This window comes from Sceloporus occidentalis, unplaced genomic scaffold (assembly GCF_023333645.1).
Source record: "Sceloporus occidentalis isolate IW3139 unplaced genomic scaffold, rSceOcc1.0.p SCAF_7, whole genome shotgun sequence".
NCBI lineage: Eukaryota > Metazoa > Chordata > Lepidosauria > Squamata > Phrynosomatidae > Sceloporus > Sceloporus occidentalis.
This window is the reverse complement of record NW_028316987.1, coordinates 92,924,803-92,942,247: the sequence shown is the minus strand read 5'-3', so window position 1 is coordinate 92,942,247 and position 17,445 is coordinate 92,924,803. Positions and strand designations below refer to the sequence as shown.

Below are 17,445 nucleotides of genomic sequence, written 5' to 3'. Positions count from 1 at the left end.
CTCATGGCAGCTGGTGGCTGCTCCTCAGGCAACTGTGGCAGTACATTTGCTCCGGGTTTTAGTCTGCATGTTAAAGGACCTATCAAATGTGCTGAAACCAGATTTTGCAGGTAGGCTTTGGCGCTTTCAATGACTCCTTTCAAATTTTAAACCCAGAGCAGATTCACCATTCCTCTGAATGTGGCCTGGGAGGCAAAGTTTGAGGACTTGAACAAAGAGAAGGAAAGCTTCTCGAATCCAGTCAAAGAACTTACTCCTCACTTGCTGATCTTATAATGGCATAAAAAACAACAATTGCTAGACTAATTTTGCAGGCAAGAATAGCACACCTCTACTTTGCACCACGGGGAAGAAAAATCACTCATTTTCAAGCCTGCTGTTCTTGGAAGGCAGGCTAGCAAAATAAAAATACTCATTTTATTTTGACTTGAGGGCAGTGCGAACAGCAGGTTATCCCTGAACTATGCGAGAAAGACTACTCAATCATCTTATTTTTCAGCCATGGCTTTGCAGGGGATCGGGAAGAAATGTTGCTAAAAGGTGGGGGGGAATAAAGACGATTCTGTTCCTCCTGTGCTTAAAGAACATGCTTCCGGTACATCTGAATAGGGCTCCAACATCCAACAGAGAAATCAGTGCGAAGAACTTGAGATGCCAAATACAACACAAGATGCAACATGCGCTTCTGATTTAAGCATCTTGCTAAAATGGATCTGAAGTTCATCATTTACTAAACCAGGGATGCATGGGCATCTACACTGTAAAAATAATACAGTTTAACACCATTCTAAGTGCTGTTGCTCCATCCTATGGAATACTGGGATTTGTGGTTTTACCATGTCTTTATCATTCTCTGGCACCTCACAACACTACAAGACCCAGGATTCTGTAGGATGGAGTCATGGCAGTTAAACTGGTACCAAACTGCATTATTTCTACAGTGTGGATCCACTCCAAGAGAGAAGGATGCTGGTGATATAGTTGACCTAGACAATTATCGGACACACAGGTTTGATTCAAACATATGTACATATGTGCTTTGGGATTGATGAAACCTCCAGTGAGTCCATGAGGTGAGTGCTAACCACAAAAACAGCTAAGGATATCTGACATGAGGCATAAATTCCTTCCATCTGCAGTGTTAGATCTAATATGGCCCTTTAGATGTTGTGAGGCTCTAATCTATCAGCCCCTTCTGGTATAGCTAATGGTGAGGGATGCTGGGAATTATAGTCAAACTATCTCTGGAGGAACATAAGGTGGAAGCCCATGTTTTATGGATTATTTTCTCTGCTTTCTGTCTTTATTTGTTATGAAATAGCCATCCCATGTAGTGCCTGTTCTTCTACCTTGAAAATCCCCATTCCTCGTTGCAGAGAAAGTTAATGAAGACACCACGAAATCATTTTTTTCTCCACCTCAAATGCTGAGTTTCTTGGCATTAACCCAATCCCTATGAGTGCCCAATGTCCTTAATGCCTCGGGATTTTCTTTTTGGTGTCCTAGTTCCTTCCCCCCTCCTACTTTTAACAATCATAGCAAATCCCAGTAATACCTTTAATTCTTATAATCAGTGTGAATGTAAGGCACTTCATGCCTATTTCAGTCTTCTCTCTGCTTTCAGTAATCCTTAATTTCTCTCTCATGCACAAGAGTATTTCACTGAGGAAATGTTCTCTGGATTCCAGCCTCTGCTACCCAGAAGCCTATGGTTCTTTCCTGAATCTCAATCTCCTTCCAGAAATTTGTGAATTCAGTTTGTAAATGCTTGGTTCCATCAGAGAGAGAGCGCAAACCCACTGATGGTTTATGACGCAGAAAACCCACCACATGCTAACATTCCCAAGTGAACCTCATTTTGAATCTGTAATAATTACAGTTGGTCCCCAGTATCCACAGATGCTTCATCCACAGATTCAACCATCCAAGGCTTGAAAATATTAGTAAAATACATAAATTCCAAATAGCAAATCTTGATTTTGCCATTTTATAAAAAGGTTGCCTTTTACTAGGCCATTAGGACAATGGGACTTTAGCATCCTCAGGTTTTGATATCCATTGGGGGGTCCTGGAACCAAACCCAGCAACGTCCACTTGGGTGATGGAGCTTTTCCTCACTCTTAGACCTTCTTAAAAATCTGTTCCAGATGGTCCCCTAGCCTCCAAGAGCAGATTTTAAAGGGAAATGGAGGCGCATCAGGGAGAATTTCACCTGTCCCAATTCCACTGATGGATCAATTTCATCAGTAGGAGAGAATAGTTGCTTGTTGTCAGAATTATCTGTTGGGCTGGCACAACATATAGTGGCATTTTGACAACTTGCAAAGATGCTGCGAAGATTGAGATGAAGGGTGCATCTGGATCATAAATTGCCTGGCAAGAATCAGTGAACTTGAAATGACAGTTCTGTTGCTGTCAAGCAAGCCTCTGCATTGCCTAGGACACTCCAATCAATCAATCAATCAATCAATCAATCCTTTCTTATTCCACTTTTCTCTCAACAGTATAGAATTAAAACATGACACCAGGATCACAGCTAGGTTCTATGAACAAAACTCTGGTTACTATTCCTGTGTCTCTGCATGCATCCTCAAAACAACAGCAACCGACCGAAATTTAATGCAAGTGAGGCTTTGCTAGCTGTTGAAAAAAATAAAGATACGTTACCAATATAGAAACCAAAATGGGAGTCTTGATGATCCACCAGTAAGGAGATTCGATTAAGTCCCAGCAACTGAAAAGAAATAACTATGTATCAAGAGTGTCTTCTGACACTTGGTATTTTCCCTGAGGAGAGTCTGAAGAATCTCTGAGGAACTAAATTGAAAAGGAATAACGTAACAGCAGTCCTATGAAACATCCCAGCCCTGCGTTCCTTGTGTGCAAAATTAGGCTCAGGGAACAAGACATAAATCTTTCGCATGACAAATACAGTCTTTTGATTAAGGTATACAGCTGGAAACAACTTGTTACACAAAACTATTTACTTGTGATTTGACTCCTTGCCCTGGAAAAAGCCTTATAATTAAATTACATTATGATCATAAATTAACATCCAGCTATGTTCTTTGTGTTCTGGAGGTCCTAGAAGATGATATTGTTGCTATGCACACAGCTGCAGGAATGTAACTGGATGCATCTCTGCAACACATCATTCTTCACCAGCCAGTAAAAGGTTGTGTTGAAGGGGGATTTGGTAAGAAAAAAGTGGGTTTTGGGAGGGGTCTTCATCATTGTGTGGGTCAACAAAGCATTCTAGCCTAAATCAGGAGTGAAAGTTGTGCATTCCTCTAGATGGGGTTGGGCAACAGCTCCCAGCATTCCCCACCATGGTCTATGCCCACTAGGGCTGATAGGTCTTGCAGCCCAACATCTAGAGGAGTGCACAGTTCTTATCCTTCTCCTACACAATCCAAAATGGTCTCTCAGGTTGAATCCTGGTATAAGGAACATGTTAGGAAAAAATTGTCCACTTACCCAATATCATCATAGTGGATCCTAGTGATGGTCCAGGCAGAAATAAACAGTGTCGGTGCCCCTGCCAATGAAGGTTTAGATATCTAATGATTAGATGAGGTTTTGGAAACAATACGCTACAAAAACAGTGTTCAGTCCAGAATAAGGCAAAACATGTTGATCTAGATTTTAAGCACTCCTGGTCAGAAACCTAACATGAGTAAAACCAAGCGAACCTGCTCAGACACAGGGATTATTCCAGCCTGTTGTTGTTGTTGTTGTTGTTAACTGCCCTCGACTCATGGAGACCCTGTGGATGAGGCATCTCCAAGACTTCCATCCTCCACTGCTTTGCCCAGGTCTGGCAGGCCCAGGCCCAGGCCCATGTCTTCCTTGATCAAGTCCAACTATCTGGCATGTGGTCTTCCTCTTTTTCTACTGCCCTTTACCTTTCCTAGCATCATTGTCTTTTCTAATAATTCATGCCTTCTCATGATATGGCCAAAGTATGACAGCCTCATCTTAATCATCCTGACATCCAGGAAAAGTTTGGGCTTGATCTGTTCTAGAACCCATTTGTTTGTCTTCCACGGTAACATCTGCACTCTTCTGCAGCATCACATCTCAGATGAGTTTATTTTCTTTCTTTTGGCTTTCTTCACTGTCCAGATGTCGCATCTGTACATGGTGTTGGGGAATACCATGGTGTGGATGGTCCTCACTTTTATGACTTTAGACTTTAGGATCTTGCCACCACGTTAATTGCTATGGCTCAAGGCTATAGAATTCGGGGATTTGTAATTTTGTAAGATATTTAGCTTTCTCTAAGGATTCCACAGCACAGAGCCATGGGAGTTAAAGTGGTGTCAAACTGCATTATTCCTGCAGTGCAGATGCAGCAGCTGAGACCTATAGTTTGAAAATATGACTTTCCCAAGCTCTGCTGGGGGCTAACCTTTCTAATTCATTTCTAGGGGACCTCAATGGAGCATACAGGTTCCAACCCACTGAAACTAAATATTAGATATACAAATGGTGATTCAAGGAGGCCGGAACTACAATATACCCGTACCCACAGAATAGAGATCAATGTTAATAATTAAAAGGAAGAAAAGAAGGAAGGAGCAAGGAAGAGATTGCTTACCCCAGCCAATCAGAATATACCACCAGAAGTACTTCTTCTCTGAGAAGAAAGAGATAACCAGAAGCGTATGGAGATACAAGCCTTCAACCAGGAGCCAGAAGAAGTTGGCCATGATGCAGTACTGAAAGAAAACCATTGCTGCCTTGCAGCCAACCTGCAGAGAAAGACAAGCCCAACGTTTTACTGAGCTGGAAAAATTGCTTGCTATTTGTTGATCGATGAATTAAGTAATTTAAACGAAATAACCCAATTCCTCTAGGCAATAGACAGCCCAGTCACCCACCCATACATCCTTAAATATAGGATAATAAAACTTCTCTCAGGAGAGCCAGTGTAGTGTAGTGGTTTGTGCATTGGAGTAAGGGTGACTCTTGTTGCTGTCTTCAAGTCATTTCTGACTTATGGAGACCCTACAGTGGCCCTATTATGGGATTTTTGTGGCAAGATTTGTTCAGAGGAGGCTTGCGATTGCCCTTCTCTGAGGCTGAGAGCATGTGACTTTCCCAAGGTCACCCAGTGGGTTTCATGGCTGAGCTGGGAATTGAACCCTGGTCCCTAAAGTTGTAGTCCAACACTCCAATCATTACTACACACTGGCTTACCTAAGGGTGCATCTACACTGTAGAAATAAAGCAGTTTGAGTTCTGTAGCTTCATCCTATGGAATCCTGGGACTGGTAGTTTACAAAGTCTTTTGCCTTCTCTTCCTAAGTATGCTGATGCTACAAATCCCAGGATTCTGTAGGATGAAGCCATGGCAGTTAAAGTGGTGTCAGCCTGCATTATTTCTACAATGTAGATGCACCTTTTCTTAGCTGTGTCCATCCCTTAACTCCCTCTCCAGTGCTGTCTCTCCTCTGCACTGTTCCCATTAAGACTGGGAGCTCCTAAGATTGCTGGAGCAACTGCTCAGCTGTAAAAGCTGTTCCCAAAAGTGGACCAGATCTCTCTGGGACCACCACTATCCTGCAGCAAGAACGGATTTTTATTTTTGCACTGTCCATGCAAAAATCACCTTAGCCAGGATATGCCTAGTGTTTTCTTAACTTCTGCCAAGTTTTAAAATTGTGTGGATAATCAGGAAGCAAAGGCAGATGAAACCACCCAGAGGACAGAAGAGGAAAGCAGAAGGAGTAAACAGAAGGCTACCTTCAGGTTTGGAGCGGGCAATTCAACCGAAATCAAACCAAGAAATTCACAGCTGATAGCTGGCTCCCAGCCCTTGCATGCCAAGTCAACTGGGATTTTCAGATGGTGCAGAAACAGCAGGATAATATGAGGACAATGACTACAAGGAAAGGAGTCTGGGCTAGCTCAGTGGAGCTTGTGACAAATAGGGAGGCCATGACATCTTAGTGCGAGTCCTGCTGTACATGACACAACTGCAGCATCTTACAGATGGCCAACAACCCTCCACTTACACATATTCTGCAAAGGAGAGCCCATTACCAACCAAGTCAATTCCACTGGGCCCTTTCACAGTACATAATAAAAGCACTATCATTCCATTTCACCTGCCATGGCAACATCCTATGGAATCATAGAATCATAGAGTTGGAAGAGAGCGCAAGGGCAAGCCACTGCTTAAAAACCACCAAAGAAGGAGACTCCACCACACTCTGAAGCGGTATCTCCCACTATCAAATAGCTCTTATCCTCAGGAGGTTTGTCCTAATGTTTAGGTATTTTGTATGTTGGTGAGGCACATGAGACCTCTGGCTGAGCATTTGAAATACTTTTCACTGAACTGCAAATCCAAGGATTCCATAGACTGTTGCCATGGCAGTTAAACTGGGATCACAGTGTTATAACTGTGTAATGTGAAAGGGTTCACTGCTGAACTCCTAATATTTGGCTGTAAACTGCCTCCCTGTAAATTCCACCCATTGGTTTTGGTCATGCCATGTGAAGCAACAGAGAACAGCTGACAGTCCTTCAGATAGTTGATGACACTTCTCTTCTCTTCAGAGCTTGGAAAAGTTTTGGGTTTTTTTGGACTACAACTACCACCATCCTTCAGCCAGCATCTTTTGTAGAAATAATATTGATTCCCTAAATATTTTCAAGTGAAATTCTGGAGGGCTGAATGGACCTTAACTATGAAAGTTGCAAACCAGAACTTGGGAAAGTTAATTTTTAGGACTACCGCTCCCAACAACCAGCTGGAAGACTTGGAAGAGTTGTAGTCCAAAAAGTAACCTTTCCAAGCGTTGCAATAATTAGCTGTCTTCTGTCCCCACACAACCAGCACCACTTATCTAAGATGTTGCCTCATTTTCCAAATATAGGGAATGACTTTTCATGCACAGATGACCACAGTTTGCCTCTATGTGTCTGATGTAAACAGTTGGTCAGCCTTGGGCATTTGAACTTAAAGTAGTACTTCATGTGCCTAAGGTATTTTGGGGGGACTGGGAATGGAGAGATCATTATTTTGCCTCTCTGTGATTTTCCTCTCTGTCATTTCTTAACATTGTTTTTGCTTTTCCATTGTCATCCAGTAGGGTTGACTAAATGTCATGCCAATGACTCTCGCCAATAGGCATCGCTCAATTTGTGCTACATTAAATATAGTAACAAATGACCAGTGGCGAAATGCAAAGGGACCTGCAACGAATATCAAATCTGTAGTGGTGTCACTTCATGGCTGATTCCCAGCACAATTCAGGTAACTAGAAGGTTAGTTATGAAAGTATAGGATTCATGTTGGGTTCTCAGGAAGGGTGCAAATTTAAGTTTACAGTGCCTAACCACGTCTGTCCTTTGGCCCTAAAAGTCTCATGTTCCCATTTACACACCCTTGGCATTTCTCTTTTCTCTGCCTCAATAATTCCCTCTGACAAGATGGAAATGTCAAGACATTTAAAGCTCATTTTCCCATACAGACAGGCTACACACAATGCGCAAACCCATGGCCATCATATGTCAGATTCCAAACAGAATTTTGCCTAGATCTGTGGAGGGTGCTGAGCAGACAACATGCAAGAACAACAGTCTCGATCCATGATGTGTTTACCTTATGAATCTATCTCTTCCTCCAAGCCAGCTCCCCAGTTCTCACAAAGGGGTTTCCAAGGTCAATGGCTAGAATTTCTGTATCAGCCGCTTAGTTAAGTACAGTCTAAAAAGCTACATATACTTAACTAAGTAAGTACAATTCAAAGGCATAGCTGTGTTTGTCTGGAAAATCAGTATGCAAAGGGATCTTGTTGCACCTTTCAGACTCACTGAAAGAAAGAAAATGGTAGCATGAGCTTTCGTAGACTTGAGCATGGGCCAAGTATAGTATAGTTAGTTATACTGCACTTAACTAGGTAACCTGTCCTAGGGTGCATCTACATTGTAGAAATAATTTGCAGTTTGACACTGCCTTAAATGTCATGGCTCCATTATACAGAATGCTGGGATTCAGAGTTTTATGAGAACCAGCACACTTTGGCAGAGAAGGCTAAAGAACTGTAAAACTACGAATCCCAGGATTCTACAGGATGGGGCTACAGCACTGAAAGTGATGCCAAACTAATTTATTTCCACAAGCCTGATGGCAACATCATTCACCTATGCACTGAGCGTTGGCAAAATGGACCTCCCTTTCCCCAGGCAGCCTGGTAAAGTAGGTTGGGAGGGGAGGTTATGATTGTGGCAGTAGTGTCACAATTGTGACTTAAGACCCTATCGCATGGGGTAAAAAATGTGGCTTACCATTCATGGTCCTACCATATGTAAATCACCACCAAATCCACTGCCTGGATGCAACCCAGATGTAGACCAGGCTGAAACTGCACCCAGCTGGCCTCTTTTTGAAAATGGAAGCTTCCAAATCTAAAAAATGGCCACAGAAGTATCTTTGGGGACCAGGGCAATTTACATATGATAGGACCTGGATGCAGCCCAAATTATAATTCAATTCGGGAAAGGTCAGCTGGCTTTTTTACCCCATATGATAGGGTCTTTAGGCTGCATCTGCATTGCAGAAATAATCCAGTTTGACACCACTTTAACTGCCATGGAATTCTAGGAACTGTAGTTTTGTGAGACCTTTAGCCTTCTCTGTCAGAGAGCTGATGCCACAACAAACTATAGTTCCTATAATTCCATAGCATTGAGACATGGCAGTTAAAGTAATGTACAGCTGGATTATTTCTGCAGTGCAGATGCTGCCTAGGAAACCAGAACAGGTCTTTTTTGAAAGAGGAAGTGAACACAAAGTGACTTCCACATGCGTGTATGGCCCCAAAATTCTCTTGGCAAGGTAATGCAACCTGCTAGCCTTCAACAGTAGCCCTTGTCTTGATCCACGTTTCTCCCAATGATATGCAATGGTGATTATGCCAAGCCCCCAAACCACACTGTCCCAGTTCAGGCACCTCCTAGCTCTGTTTCCCCCTCCTTTCATTCCATGATCTTGGCTCAGTGAAGTCAGCCAAGAGATCAACCTCCTGAGCTGACACATACAACCAAGTCTAGAAAGCCAGATAAAAACAGTACAATCCCCTCCACCTGCGGCAGTGAATGGTGTCAATTGTCCGGCTCATTTTCTTGTTCTTTCTGCAAATCAAGAATGGTTGTTCTCAATGCCTTTTTGAGACTGTTTTGTTCCTTGCCAAAAGAAACTCTACAAGACACTAGAATAGAAGGTGGCGTGTGTCTGTTGGTTTTCTTTTCCAGCCTTAACACATTTACACACCCGGTTGCAAAAACAAGAAAACTACATAAGCATGCGGCCAAGATAAGGGTGAGATAGTGCAGAAGCCTGGACTGCCCGAAAGGAGCATGAAGTTGTTTCATCATGGGGAAGAAGCGCTCAAGAAACTCACTGTTGGGGGACTACAAGTCCCCAGAATCCCCCAGTAAGCAAGGGGTTTCTGAAAGTTGCAGTCATGATTTTCACATCCCCAAGCTCAGTAATAAAACATAATTTGGATAGTGTGTAGGAAGGATCATTCCCACATGCTTTCCCCCCATCATTGCCCACTCCCTTCATCCCTTCAGTGGCACAATTCAGGAGAGTTTGGAGATGTCCAACTGATCACAAACAAGGCTTTCAGTGGCCATGCAGTGGCAGAGGGTTTCTGTGATTTGGCTTGGAAATACCTGAAGCTGGTGGCTCCACCAATGCAATATCCATTAATTGAGCAAACTGAGATTTGTCTATTTTTGCTGCACATGTCATTAGGTGCTTCCCAGTTTTTGATTCTTTTATAACAGGGATGAGCATGTATTGGGGTACATGTAGCCCTCAGAATGACTAAGTGCAGTGCTGGAACCCCCACATAAAAATGTTTCGATTGGTAATTTTTGTGCAATTCATTTTGCCCTCAAAATCTGCCAAAATCTTCCAAAACCAGCTAAAAATGCAGCCTGTTTGCTTCCCCTGACCCTCCACAGCCTGCCAAACCTCCACAAAACACCAAAAGAAGAAGAAGAAGAAAAAACATTCAAAAAGGAGCCCAAAGTGACCCCTCGCCCTTTGCCCCGTTGTCCACTCCTGTTTTACAATTCAGCAAAAAGTGTTGCATAACTACCACTAAACTACACCAGTGTAAATGTACACTACCCAAGTATAATGCAGGATCGCGATCTGTTTTTATTGTCAGTTGCCTTGAGGGCCTTTAAAAGAAATAAATGGAAATGCAAGATAAAACATCAAGACACAAATACGTTTGACCCCAATGCAATTTAAATTGCTTTGCAATCCTGTTTTCTAGAAATTTGGCAACACTCCTGATTGAGACCTCCCCCCTCCAAATTTGCCACCATCACCTCCCAAGATTTTCTGGGAGCAACCATGACGGTTAAACAGGAATCATAAGGATAAATGTTTGGAATGAGGATATAGGCTCAGAAAAGGTGAAATGAGAGACTTGTGGGGGAAATTGGTGTGTGTGTGTGTGTGTGTGTGTGAGAGAGAGAGAGAAAGAGAGAGATAGAAAGCTGAAACAATTTGGAAGCTATGGCGGCTACTGAAGACATTGGAACAGGACTCCCTTCCCCTTCTTGTACTTCCAGAATGAATCCCTTCCTTTCACCATGTAGTTCGCTGTCTTTTTTGAAAACAGAGGGGGAGGAGAATTAGATATGAATCAGAAAGAACACAATGGTCCAAACCTTATTAATATAATCTTTCTTTTTTATAGCATCCTTTTGTATTGCTTTTGTTAGAGTCAGCGTTCCAAAAAGCCACATTTTCCTAGGAAATGTCGAGGCGGAAAATGTTTCCACCAAGGCTTCAGTGATATCATCCTACCGAGCCCATTGTGCACATGCTTCTCGGTATGAAATGATTGTTGAGAGCAGAACTGAAAGATCTTGCATGGAAATCTTTCCTTTGAGTTTGGAAGTGGGAGTGCAGGGTGTGAAATGCGTGTGGGGTGAAGGGTTCCTCAGTTTGGAGGAACATGAGATTGAATGATGGCATGGGATTCCAAATTTCCATTGCCACCCATCTCTTTTCTTTCTCACAAACCCCTTGGGAATAATGGTATGGGAGGATGCGCCATTGTTCCAAGAGCATTGTGGCAAAAGAAAGTGGCCACTCCACTGAGAGACTCCAGGAGGAGTTCTCTGCAGTGAACTGGTTCAACTAGTTCAAATGCTACTCTGGTTCAGCTGAAATGCCCTCTAAACTTTCATGGCTTATGAAAAAGACTAGGGAGAATGAGACTTTTTGGATCAAAACTGTTTGAAGCTTGTTGTTAAGTGTGTTCAAATCATCTCTGACCCTCTTCTAGGGTTTTCTTAACAAGATTGAGACTTTGTCTGCAATGGCTGGGAGAAGACAGCCATGTTGGATAGCGACTCTCGATTCCCTGATCAGCCATGAAACCCACTGGGTGATCTTTTGCAAGTCACATGCTCTCAGCCTCAAGGGAAGCAATGGCAAACCTCCTCTGAACAAATCTTATTATTATTATTATTATTATTATTATTATTATTATTATCCTTTATTTATAAAGTGCTGTAAATTTACACAGTGCTGTACATACAATCTTTTTAATTAGACGGTTCCCTGCCCTCGGGCTCTTACAAAGAAAACCCTATGATAGCTTTGTCTTAGAGTTGCCATAAGTTGGAAATTGGACTTGAAGGCACACAACAACAGCAACAAGCCTGGTATCCCAGCCCCGGAGCTGTCCTGACCTCCCCTGTTATCTGGCTTTCCTTTCCTGCACTGGGGTGGCACACATGTCCTGCTGAGCCAACTGGCACATCTATCACTGCTACAGGTCACTCACTTAGACTGCAGGTCAGAATGAGGTGCCCATTACAATCACATGGCTGGGCACATTGTCCTGAGCTCAGAGCACACGACTGGCAACAGTGAGAGACGTGTAGGACAGCTCAGTGGGATGTGTGCAGACAGGTACCCCGGCATGGGAATGGAGGGTTGTTAGCCTACCCTCCAGCCCTGTAGCCTGATATGGGTTTTTCATAATTCATATCTAGTGTCCATCAGGTTTTTGGAGAAGTCATGAATTGTGGAAACAAGGGCCACGCTGACCTAGATGCATGTAGAAGACCTAGATACCACTGTAAATGAGTTTACTGATTCACTCCACCCTCCTTCAGGCTATGAAGGTTAAGGAAGCCCCATCGCAAAGCAGTTAAAGACCATATCTCCACAACAACAATTTCAACTAATAAGATGAAATAAATCAAATAGGTACTGGATATAAACCTTTCAGAGCTGGATACACTGGTAAGAGAGACCCATTTCTACCACACTCCGTTTGTCAAGAGTCTGAGCAGAACTGTCTTTGTGTCAACCTGACAACTTAAATGCACAACTCCAGCTGAACTGACTCAAAAACGAAATGCTAAAAGAACATGTTGTCCAACTCGGGACTCTGCAGGGCACCTGATGAACTGGAAGTACTGGTTAGCATTACTCGTCAACATTTGTTAAGTCTGTAGAAGCTTAGAGGCTCTGAATGCTGACAGCTAAAATCAACATCCTATTCTGAGAGGCTGATGCTGTGCAGAGCTAGGCAGGCTTGGAGCCACGGAAGCCAAGGGTCTTTTCCCCAATGCATTTTTTTTTGCCAGAGTTTGGAACATCATTTCTCTTTTAAATGGACTTTGTTACCTAGGCTTGCCAGGCTGGAAGCAGGGTGGGACTTTAATCCTGAATTAGGGATAGTACAACTTGATTTTTCAGATTTCCAATGCATGATGAGAACTATGATGCAGTTAGGACACCCAGGATTCCACACTGCCCCCCCCCCCGCAATGACAGGAAACTGGGCAGGTTTTCTACAAAATGGTGCCGCTTGTGCAGAGAACTGCATAACTTCCTAGAAACTACATATTTCACTACAGAAACTGAAAAATGTACGACGTTCAAAATGGCAATGGCTGCAGCTTCAGCCAACTCCAGTTTCTTTTTTGCTGCATAATATTTGGGTTGCACAACATTCAAACCAGCAAAGTTTGCAGACTCAGTCAGCCAGTTTCTTTTTCTGGGGCATAACATTTATTTGTGCAAACTTTCAAACCTGCAAAGGCTGCAACCACATTGTCTGCAAGTACAGTCAGCCCTCCATATCCACAGATTCTACATCCATTGATTCAACCAACCACAGTCCACACAAAATTTCTAAACACACACCACATACTGATAGCACCATGAGTCCACTGTGACTACCATGGTTCTTACCCTATGCAATCCTGGGATTTGTAGTTTGGGGAGGCTCTAGAGCTTTCTGTATGAGAATTATAAACTGCTAAACCCAGGAATCCACTGGATGTTGACATGACAGTTAAAGTTGAACCAGAATGCTGGAATGGTCCCTGATGTTGTAACCCATCTTAACCATCCATGGACCTGCTTACTAGATAAATCCTGCCCATTGTGGCCCTGTTTGTGCTATGTACATTTGGCTCTCCACATCCATAGAATCTACAAGATGCAACCACCCATGACTTGAAAATATTAATAACAATAATCCAAAAAGCAGAACTCAATTTTGTCATTTTATATAAGGGACACATTTTACTATACCCTTGTATATAACGGGACATGAATATCTACAAATTTTGGTATCCATGGGGTCCTGGATTCAAACCCCAGCAGATAACAAGGGCCCACTGCACACAGAAAAACAACATGAAGTGGATGGGCCTTTTTATTTCTCAGAAAGCTGTGCAGTTTTCTGAGCAGAGTGAAAAGAGAAGGGGCATAGGGTTGTTGGTTTGTTTTTTACAGTAAAACTGTGCAGTTTCTCAAACTCCTGTGCAACTTCCCAAACTCCTGAGCAATTTTCAAAAACGGTGCATTGTTTGTTGTGTGGGGAGTTTTGAGATGACATTTTATTTCCGGTATAAGCTTTTGGAGAGGCTGAGAACTCTTAAGTTCAACCTCAGTTGGGAAACTGGTGAATTTGGAGCAAGGTACCATAAATCTCCATCGAACAGGACAAAGGTAACTGCCTTCCAAATCCAAATTATTAGCTCCAGCTATCCTCTCCTAACATGGCTATTGCCTTAATAATAATAATAATAACAATAATGAGATTGTACTGGATCAGCTTCAGTCTGTGAGTACCAATGACGTGGACAAACTCCTTGGTAGAGTGAGGAAAACAACTTGCCCTCTTGACCCTTGCCCATCATGGCTGGCCGTCCGGGGGGTGGTAGGATGTATTGAGGAAGTTCCTTATGGATATCATCAATGCATCCTTCAGGGAAGGACATGTTCCATCTTGTCTGAAGGAAGCAGCTGTTAGGCCGCTTCTGGAAAAACCTTCCCTGGACCCCCTGGATATGAACAACTATAGGCCAGTCTCTTTGCTACTATTCTTGAGCAAGGTAATCGAGAGGGCAGTTGCTCTTCAACTCCAAGCTGTCTTGGATGAAACCGATTATCTAGACCCATTTCAAACTGGCTTCAGGACAGGCTTTGGGGCTGAGACTGCCATGGTTGCCTTGACTGACGATCTGCGTCTGAGTATCGACAGGGGCAGTGTGACCCTGTTGGTGCTTTTAGACCTCTCAGCAGCTTTTGATACGATAGATCATGGCATCCTCTTGGATCGCCTGAGGGGGCTGGGAATTGGAGGCACTGCATTGCAGTGGTTCCGGTCCTTCCTCTCGGGCAGATCCCAGAGGGTGATGCTCGGGGACAGTTGCTCCAGTAAAAGGGAGCTTACCTGTGGAGTCCCGCAGGGTGCTATTCTGTCCCCGATGTTATTTAACATCTATATGAAGCTGCTGGGTGAGATCATTGGAGTTATGGAGCTGGGTGTTATCAGTACGCTGATGACACCCAAATCCATTTCTCCATGTCTCGTTCGTCAGCCTCGAATTCTGATGGCATCTCCTCTCTCAATGAATGTCTTCGGGCAGTAATGGGCTGGATGAGGAAAAACAGATTGAGATTGAATCCGGACAAAACGGAAGCGCTCACGGTAACGGCCCCGAAACCAAGAACTGGGTTGCAACCTCCAGTCCTGGATGAGATCACACTCTCCATCAAGGACTGTGTTCGCAGTCTGGGGGTGCTCCTTGACTCGTCGCTCCTGATGTTGAACCAGGTAAATGCGACAGTCAGGAGCGCCTGTTATCAGCTTCGGCTGATACGCCAGTTGCGCCCTTTTCTGGAAGTAAGGGATCTTGAGACTGTTGTGCACGTGCTGGTAACCTCACGTCTAGACTTCTGTAATGCACTCTACATGGGGCTACCCTCGTGCTTAGTCCGGAAACTGCAATTAGTACAGAATATGGTAGCCAGAGTAATTTCTGGAACATCCAGGAGGGACCATATTACGCTGGTTCTAAAGTCCCTCCACTGGATGCCCATTAGCTTCCGGACCCAGTACAAGGTGTTGGTTATCACCTTTAAAGCCCATAGTTTGGCTTGGGTCCAAACTATCTTCGGGACCGCCTTCTCCCCTATAATCCTCCCCGCGCACTGCGCTCCTCTGGGAGAGGCCTACTTCAGCCACAAAAATCTAGGCTTTCGACTACCTCCCAGAGGGCATTTCCCATCGTCGCCCCCAGACTGTGGAATGGCCTGCCGGATGAGATCCGTCTACTTACATCCTTAGACAGCTTTAAAAAGGCTGTTAAGACGAATCTCTTCCGGCAGGCCTTCCCAGAATAGAGAACCCGGCCTTAGAAGAACGTCTGGAAAAGATACTGCTGCTCCCACTGATTGTTTGCGGGTGTGATGTTGCTGACTTTTTGGTCAGTTTTTAACTTGTATGTTTGTTTGTGTATTTTTTGTTTTGTGCCTTTTTAAATACTGTATTGGATTTAATACTTTTTTAAGGAGGGGAGGGTATTAGGGATTTTATATGTTCTGTATTTTTAACTTTGTTAGCCGCCCCGATTGTTCTCAGAGGGGTGGGATACAAATAATAATAATAATAATAATAATAATTATCATCATCATCATCTTATCCTGTCCCATGATCTGTTAAGGATTAAACCTGCAGAAGCTCCATTCTGTATCAATCAGAGCAACCCTATTGACAACTGTTATTTAAAACATATGGCTAAGTCAACCTCTCCCAACCCGGCGCTCTGCAGATAACTGAGACTACAAGTCCTATTAGCCATAGGCAATATGCCTGAGCTGGCCATGGGTGATGGTAGCTGTCATACCAGGTGAAGGAAACAGAAGCGTGGAAAGATCAATGGAATGAAAGTTCCCCCCTCTTGAAGCTTTGACAAATGACAAAAGCCATTAACTGACCGAGCTCACAAAGCAGTGGTCCGACTCGCCACTCTCAAAGAGGATGACATCTTTGATGAAAACAGCAATCGCTCTCATGATGAAGGACATGAAGAGGTGCATGTGGATATGGTTCCGAGTGCAGTGCAGTTTCCTGGAAGGAAGAGAACACAAAAAAGCATTTGGAAAGCTGGCCAGAACAACTGTTTTGTTGTACAGTTTAAGTTCAAAAGAGATTTCGATGTTGTTATGAGTGCGATTATGCACAGCTTTGGAGAAAGCTGGGAAGTAATACGGAACTTCTACAAATTAACAAATGCACATTAAGCATGAATTTTATTCAGAGAATTATGTTTTAGACTGCAACACCCAGACTCCCAAGTTATCATTCACTGGACATGCTGGCCAGAGGATCCCGAGAGCTGTATTATAGTGCATTCATGTCACATGTAGATGTGCCATACGCAGCTTTCAGCTTGCCAGAAGAGGCAATGGTGCGCCACACTTCTTCAATAATACTCCAGCATATGTGGTATTTTTCTTACGTGGGGGCCTGGAATGGATACCCCACATAAGGTAAGGGTGCACTGTTTATAAAAGTAACTGCTCTAAGCTCTGTTTTAATTATTATTAATTTAATGGCCTATATTAAAACCTAAAACCTGGAAAGTGGGTTAAGCTGAGAGAGGACAACATTCACAAAGATTGCCTACTCAGCTCTGAGGAGGAATTCAAACCCTGAGCAAAATGTAACATTTCCCACCATGCCCCACTGGTTTACCATATTGTACCCCTCAAAGGAAAGTTCATAAGCCAAGGAATTCCATACACCCCTTACCTGAAAATACACAGCACTATCATGGCTGCGGTTAAAGCAATGAGAGACAAACTGTGTCCGATGGTATATCCAGTTTTCACAGTGCCATAGAACGCAGTCTAGAGAGACAGAAAGGTGAATAATTACCTGCTTACATCTTCTCGCAGTGGGACATTTGTCTTTTGATACTCATTATTTTTTAAATGTGGGGTGGGTGATGTATTGCATATGGGGTCACTCCCACTGCAAGCAGTAGAGGATCTCTACAGCCCTGTCTGCATGGGCCAAATAAAACATCCTCCCTGCATTTCCACAGCAACTAGTCTGGAGGGCCCAAAGCTTGGGTCCAGTGTGA

The 17,445-nt window shown here is 43.4% G+C and overlaps 1 protein-coding gene across 1 annotated transcript in view; it reads right to left on the bottom strand.

Annotated features, from left to right (window-relative positions):
• VIPR1 (vasoactive intestinal peptide receptor 1) overlaps nt 1–17,445 on the bottom strand; it is a 104,206-nt gene that overhangs the window by 13,623 nt on the left and 73,138 nt on the right. The window contains exons 5-9 of the mRNA XM_089533721.1: nt 17,112–17,209; nt 16,295–16,427; nt 4,601–4,754; nt 3,478–3,538; nt 2,668–2,734 (exon numbers count right to left, since the gene is read on the bottom strand). Coding sequence (XP_089389847.1) covers nt 2,668–2,734; nt 3,478–3,538; nt 4,601–4,754; nt 16,295–16,427; nt 17,112–17,209 — 513 coding nt within the window. The remainder of the gene's footprint in view (nt 1–2,667; nt 2,735–3,477; nt 3,539–4,600; nt 4,755–16,294; nt 16,428–17,111; nt 17,210–17,445) is intronic.